The sequence below is a fragment of the Bidens hawaiensis genome, unplaced genomic scaffold (assembly GCF_021521415.1).
Source record: "Bidens hawaiensis isolate Kalapana, Puna unplaced genomic scaffold, B.hawaiensis_p1.1 tig00023812_1, whole genome shotgun sequence".
In the NCBI taxonomy this organism is placed as follows: domain Eukaryota; kingdom Viridiplantae; phylum Streptophyta; class Magnoliopsida; order Asterales; family Asteraceae; genus Bidens; species Bidens hawaiensis.
Window position 1 is genome coordinate 83,533 of NW_027493742.1, and position 7,589 is coordinate 91,121.

The 7,589-nt window shown below is 31.7% G+C and overlaps 1 protein-coding gene across 1 annotated transcript; it reads right to left on the reverse strand.

The window, feature by feature from the left end:
* Positions 1-1,374: 1,374 nt before the first annotated feature.
* LOC143568121 (VIN3-like protein 2) lies at positions 1,375-4,948 on the reverse strand. The gene is made up of 4 exons (XM_077054354.1): positions 4,927-4,948; positions 2,975-3,590; positions 2,591-2,895; positions 1,375-2,023 (listed from the first exon to the last, which is right to left on the reverse strand). Exons 1-4 carry the CDS (start codon positions 4,946-4,948, stop codon positions 1,449-1,451), a joined length of 1,518 nt encoding a protein of 505 aa, XP_076910469.1. The 3' UTR covers positions 1,375-1,448.
* Between the last annotated feature and the right edge of the window lie 2,641 nt (positions 4,949-7,589).

Below are 7,589 nucleotides of genomic sequence, written 5' to 3' on the forward strand. Positions count from 1 at the left end.
TATATATTTAATTTAATGGGCTTGAATCTTTTAAAGAGTAGGCTTGGGCTTGACATTTTAATGATGTTATAATTTTATACTAGGTTGGATCCCGTGTTACACACGGACGGAAAATATATAAAACTTCATATGTGTATATATATATATATATATATATATATATATCTGTGTGTGTGCGTGTGCGCGCGCGCACACGTGTGTGTTATATACTTTTAATGAATTGTAAACGTCAGATAATATAACATTATTATTATTATTATTATTATTATTATTATTATTATTATAAGGTATCACATTGTTACTTAAATTAAAAAGAATCCAACATACAAAAGACAAATAGAAAAAAATAACAATTTAAAATATAATTATAAGTTATTTCACATATTTCTAACTTATACCATAAAACCAAAAATACATATTAATTAAATTTTCATCATCTACTGAAGTCATATGTTGAAAACTATGAAGCGTAAACATGTAGGTGTTGTAACATAAGTTGTGTGTTATAAAACTATTTTTATTGAAATTATAAAACATTTAAGTACACAACATATAAAATTCTAAAAATATGAATATAACAATGAGATATAATTATAGTTTTTATTAAACCACGCGTTTAATAAAGCAACAATATAATCCAAACCTTGTGATTTAAACCACCATTTCAATCCAAACAACCGGTCCAAACGTTCATAAATAATTTCCCAAAATCCAAAAAGAAAAATAAATAAAATAACAAAGTCTCAAAATTTAAAAAACAATAAAAACAATTGATTGTCTTTCACATTCAATAAATGATAATTATAACAATTTATTTTGAAACTTTCTTCAACTTAGGAATTAATGTTTAAAATTAACGTTCAAATTAATATTTGGAAATTATATAAATGAAAAATTGATTAGTTGGAAGCCTATGTGATAGTTGAATGCCATGTGAAAACCTTGTATTGCTTTAATAGTATAGTAAGATGTATCAATTACAAATCAATATTTTTTATATGTTTGTTATAAATAAATAGTTTTAATTAATTAGATGGTAATATGTTAAATTTTAATTTAATTTGAGTTATATAAATATTATTATTTTATTTGAAATGGAAGAAGTGGTGAATTGGTTGGATATTATGAAAAGAACTCAAGAAGTGGAGTGGGATAAGATATGATGTGGCGTTGACGTGCACTATGAAATGGGAAGCAAAAGACATCCATACCTTATAACCTCACATACGTCATTTCTTGACTTCTTTCAAGCCATGTTTTCAAACATTCAACTTCAACTTCCAAGCCATGTTTTCAAACATTCAACTTCCATAATCTAACTTAAATTAAAATCATAAATATTGTATATAAAATCCTAAACCAAAAATAGCATGAATGATGATAATCTAAACCAAGAATGTAAATAATATAATAATGATCCTAAAACTTTCACATTTTCTCCAATCTCTTCAATGAAAAAGCTTCAAACACAACCCTTTTGAACACTTTTTGCTAGTAATCACTTCCGAAAACGTATCAACAAGCTGCTCCGCAAGCAAAGCCGGATCTTCCATCAACGTGTCCACGAACACCTTCACGACTCTAACCTCTTCTGGGCTTGCTCTCAAGCTGTACCAAGTTAGAAACTTCTGTCTGAAATCTGCATCTATATGCTGTTTACACTCTAACCATCTGATCACCTTCATATAATATCCAAAATCACGATCGTCACTGCTTCTCTTTTTTGAACAGCTGCCATCATGTTCTTTACCTGACCCATCATCAAGATTGTCTTTTGAAGGCTCGGGTAACTCGGCATTGGTTATGTGAACAAACGGATCAGATTCTTTCACGTTTTCAGCGTGTTTGTTTATGTCATCGGGAGCAGTGTTCTCTTGTTCGTTACATGTTTTAGTTTCTTTGACTTTTGTGTCTTTGCAGCCTACAACGTTGTTGTTTTCATCTTCAACCGAAGAGGGATTTGAAAGACTGCTGGAGTTTGTTGCTAGGCTCTGGCTTTGACTTAGTTTGACTTCCTCAACATCTGCAAAATCAGCAAGATTTGTAACAAGTCATCAAAAGTCTACTTTAGCAAACACAAGGTTATAAAGATCCCAAAAAAAAAAAAAAAAAACTAAAACTTTAACAAAAGTTGGAACAAAGACTGCAAAATAATCAAAAGCCAAACTGTAACAAACAAAAGGTTATAAGAGATTAAGAAAAAAACAAACCTTTTACAATATTTGTAACAAAGGCTGCAAAATCATCAAAAGTCAAACTTAAGCGAACAGAAGGTTAAAAAGATCAAGAAAAGAAAAACCATTTGCAAGAGCTGTAAAAAAGACTTTGGCAAATAGAAGGTTAACAAGATCAAAAGTCAAACTACATGTCCACATTAGGTTACAAAGATCAAGAAAAAATAAACCATTTACAAGATTTGTAACAAAGCCCGTAAAAATCATCAAAAGTCAAACTTCAGCAAACAAAAGGTTATAAAGATCAAGAAAAAACAAACCTTTGTTTAAGAGTTGTAACTGTAACAAAGACTGTAAAATCATCAAAAGTCAAATTTTTACAAACAAAAGGTTAAAAAGATCAAGGAAAAACAGACCTTTTGTAACAAGGTTATGTGTGGTGGACAAAAGCGAATCAAGGGACTTGACTGCTAGTGCACATAGTCTTTGAACATCTGGACCCGAAGAAAGCCGCTTGACAATACCCCGGGCTTGTTTGACTGGTAAATCAGTCAACGGGCCGACATCTTCTTTCAACTTTTCAACTATTTCATTCACAACTTTGTGAAGATTTTCATAACGCACGGTCCCAGTCAAGAGTTTCTGGCTTAAAGAAACCCGAAAGCATAATATGTTAACACTCCTAGTGTCCCTTGCAGTTATCATTTGTTTCCTCCAACATCTGTATATAACCAAGATTGACTCGTTAATAAGTAAACGGGTCAAAAATTCAAGATTTAACGAATGAAGAAAAAACTTACTGAAGCAAATCATTCACTTTACCACATGAGACGCAGTAAAAACACCCGTCTAGCCCTCTGTTAAGCCCGTCTTTTGGAATACCCGATCTTTCATTTTGTAAAGCACATTCAAGATGACATGAAAAACCGCACGACATCCCTTCATAAGGATATTCCGAGTTACAAGTCAACCATAAACTTGGGTCTTTATTCTCATCAAATTTATGACAAATGCAGCATGAACACCGCTTGCAAAAACCATCTTCTTGACTTAATTTAGCTCTACAAGCTGAATTTTTGCAAATTTTAATATCATTAGAATCTAAACTACTGTCATTGTTGTTGATTGAAGAAGTATAGGTTGAAAACTCGGATTTTTTCTGTCTCTTGGTGGTCTTTTCTTGTGACTTTTTATCGGCCACAACGTTTAGAAGGATTTCAATGATTTTTGACTTCGTTAATCCAGCAAACTTTCTTTCTTTTCCTGTTTCGGTGCATATAATTTGCAGAATGTCGATCCGGCTCCATGATTGCAACAGTTCAGGTGCACCTTGTGACCAATCTGATATTTCATATACAAGTTGTCTCTTTTCTTCAATACTTAACCTTCTAGACTTTGATGAATCTAACACAAATCCTAAAGTGAAGAAGATAATCAGATTATGATTTAAGGTTGTTATAATGGTGTAAAAATTTTAGAATCTATAAACTAGACCCTTTGACTTTTCAAATCTTGATTTATTGTTTATTTAGAGTTCCGTAGAAAATAAAGTTCTATAAATTTAAGATCTGATGGTGCAAAGTAGTATGTTTGACTTTTGACTTGACCAAGAAATTTCAACAAGATAAAAAACTGTTTCATATATCTAGTGCATGCCCTGAAGCCAAAAGAAAAACGAATGTTCAATACTTGAGAATATTTATTCTAAAAAACTGATGTTTGACCTTTGAAATCACACCAGAAAGCTTTAAACTTTTGATTTTTCACTAATTTCACCATTTCATATAGTAATCTTATTATCTATACCAAACTTCGCATCAAAATCTCAACCTGAAAAAGATTATGTTTTGACTTCAAAGGTTGGTGAACCATTAGTTTCAAGATACCAAAATCAATCACCTTCTGTTCTACCAAAAAAAGACACTCAAGATAATAATATATATATATATATATATTCAATAAAGATATTCTAGTGCACGCAAAAGGTTAACAAAACTAATATTTTTGAAAACCAATAATAAATTATTTGACTTTTAATCAGAGAAAAACACCTCATCAACTAGGACTAGGATTAGATACTTACATTTTGACCCATAAACAGATCACCAACAACATTATATTCCATACCAGATTACCTCTAAACACAAATTTTTCCAAATTTCACTTGTTTAAAATTTACCTTAACCAAAACAACATGACAGGTTTTTCACGTTAAAATTTCAGATTCCAGGTTTTTCGGGATTCGCAGTTTTAATCGTTGGAACGTGAACGTCCCATTTAATACCCGAAACCAGAACGTGTAACCATTAACTGAACCAAATTGCTAGAGTTCGGGTTCCATGGTTCGGTTTCAAGTTTCTGAGGTCGGGTTTGGGGTAATAAAATAAATTTGTGTATGCTTCAGCTTCAACTAATCTTGTAATAAGAGATTTCACATGCAACATCTTTTATGCACTTTCTTTGATCAAACCTTATAAAAAAAATAAAAATAAAAAAAAGGTAAGATTAGGGTAGCCCCTAGCTAGGTAGGTTTTGATACATAACAGTCATGCAGATACGCAACGGAATCAGATCCATCAACATGTCACCCTCATCAACAAATTGAAAAAAAAAAACCCTTAATAATAATATAAAAAAAAAGATTTAATTTTTATGATGTGGGTTGAAAAAACAATCAAACCCCAGAAAGCAGAATCAATAATCTCATCAACAGATGATAATAATGAACACAAATTGATCGATCAATTAATACCTTCAGAGGAAGCAGAATCCATGATGCTTTCAAGAGCAAATTAAATTAGCAGAATGTTTTGTGATATAAATCCAACCGCTTGCTGCAGCACGCACGACTCTATCACGTACAAATACGGACAAATAAAACTTTATTATTATGATGTGTATATATTTATTTAGAGATGGAAAGAGAAAGTGGAAGACGAATGAATGCTGAGGATGGGTGGGCGAATGGAATGGGAGTGTTTTATATGTGACTTGAGTTGAGTTGCTTTATTTATTTTTATTGGTTAAATAAACACATGACTTGATGATCATTTAATGTTATCGTTCCGATGATTGGTTTACAATATGCGACCGCCCAATTATATTAATGTTACGTTGCTCTAATTTAATTTAATTTAATTTAATTAGATGGGTATGGGTGTGGATCAGTTATCATAAGTCACAACGATAACTGGATGTAGATAATCATTCTGTTATAGCGGTTTCAATTAATCGGTGGTTTTAATTCATATAACGAGTCGGTTAGCTGTTAGTTTGTATATATATAACTATATAAAATATACTATATAATTTATTTACGTAGAAAAATCCATATTAGTAAAGACAATGTTTTAACAAGTCATTTAAAATAAAGCTTTTTTATAATTGTGTTCAGAAATTCTATTTTTAAATCAACAAAGTAATATTTTTATAAATCTAACTCATTTAATTTATAACTTGTTTATATATGTTTAGAAATTCAATTGTTAAATTAACCAATTAATCTTTTTACAAATCCAACTTAATTTATAACTTCATGTAATTATTAGCATATGATTAGCAAGCAATGTTATCTAGTTTATTGTCCATTTGCCCATAAATAAGACATCTATGTGTTTTACTCCACTAAAGCCATATTAGACTCATTTTAGTCATCATAAGTTATATATATTTTTTTTTATGTTTACTAGTTACACGTTACTAAGTCTATGCTTTATAATCATACTTTAAATGACAAAATACTAGATCTATACTTTTATGTTATGCCTCAAGTTACATAATGTTATTTTAACAAGTTCACTTACTTTGTTAACATATTATTAGCTTTTATCTTGTTATTTCCACTTAGGATGAACTATCATAGCCTAAACTTTTAGATATACATAAATAAATGGAGATTAGGAGTAGTTTTAAGCTTACTATAAATGGAATACTCCTATGATGAAGGTAAAGAAAATAAGATCTTGAACACTGGTACTCCAGATCCACATATCCTCATAATCCTTGGTTCTCCTTCATGAACCCCTTCTTGAGCTTGATCAAGCTTAGATGGTGGTTATAGCGAGATGAGGTGTGGTTTCGGTTTATAAGAGCCAAGAACAAGTTGTGTAAGTGTGGTTGAAGTTTAAACGAGCATATGGAGGTGGAGATGAGATGAGATGGTTCGGTTATGATGTTAGAAAATGTTGTGGTGTGGTTTTAAGTTTTATAAGGCTTGTATCTGATTAAAAGGAGGGGGTGGCACACGGTTTGGGTGAAAGGAAAAAGAGGTGTGGTTTGAAATTACTTTACCACTCTTGACTTGTCAACCTACCAAAGTGATGTAACTCTCTAATATGGTAATTACTTTATGCATATGTGTAATAGTGTTTTACCCTTTTATGTTTCTTTCACCTTTTGGTGTAAATCCTAAAAGAATGTGTGAGTTTGTTTGTCATGTGTTGGATTGGTGAAGCCATGGGGGCTTTGTGCATACATACATGTATGCATAGTGAAAGAGATATGGTCTCGAACCCGAGTAAGTTGTGATGATCAAGTAGAATCTGTACAAATCTGAGATGCGGCTTCTTGTCATAATGGGTTCACTAAAAAATTGAATTTTGTTCGGGTCGGGTTAGGATTGGAACAACTCTTGTTCGAATTCAATTAAATGCTCATTATGGGTTCGTGCTTATATGTTGAACCCTAAACCCTTAACCCCAGCAGGCAGGGGAAAGACGAACGCTACCTAGAAAACTAGAACCTTCGGCTTTGATACTATTTGTTAGGTGTCGATCAGAGCAACAACACAACAGAGTATCAAGTCACACACACACAAATGATAAAAGTAAAATAAGAACACGAGAATTTACGTGATTCGGTCAAGACAACCTACATCCACGAGCTACGACCAGTGTTTTATCTTATAGTAACTCTATACAAAGAGTACAATTACATAGAGGGTATAAATAGAGAGAAACTAATTATGTTTAGAAACTTAATAAAAAGGAAACAGAAATAGGCCCGCTCATTACTCCATCTTGTTAATTTGAGCCCAAACCCAAAGCCTTCACCAATCTTAGCAAGCTGAGGTTGTGGTTCATTTCATCTAGAGATCAATTCTGACTCAATGGGTCTAATAGAAACAATCTATCACTGTGTGATTTTGTGTGTATGTACAAAGAAAAGACTAATTAATTCGACCCAAAGGATAGCTGAAAACTTGACTTGATTTGATGGAGCAGTGTATGTTAATGGTGCATGTGATCTTGATTACTAGTACAGAAGTACTAGCTTCTTGTTTACACAGCTAAATCATCATCCTTTATTCCTTTTTATAAACAATTGCAGTTAAAAGTCACAAGAATACAAATATGGACACATAAGTGACATAAGCATATGCATTGAAGATCATACCTTTGAGATAACAGTGAAAAT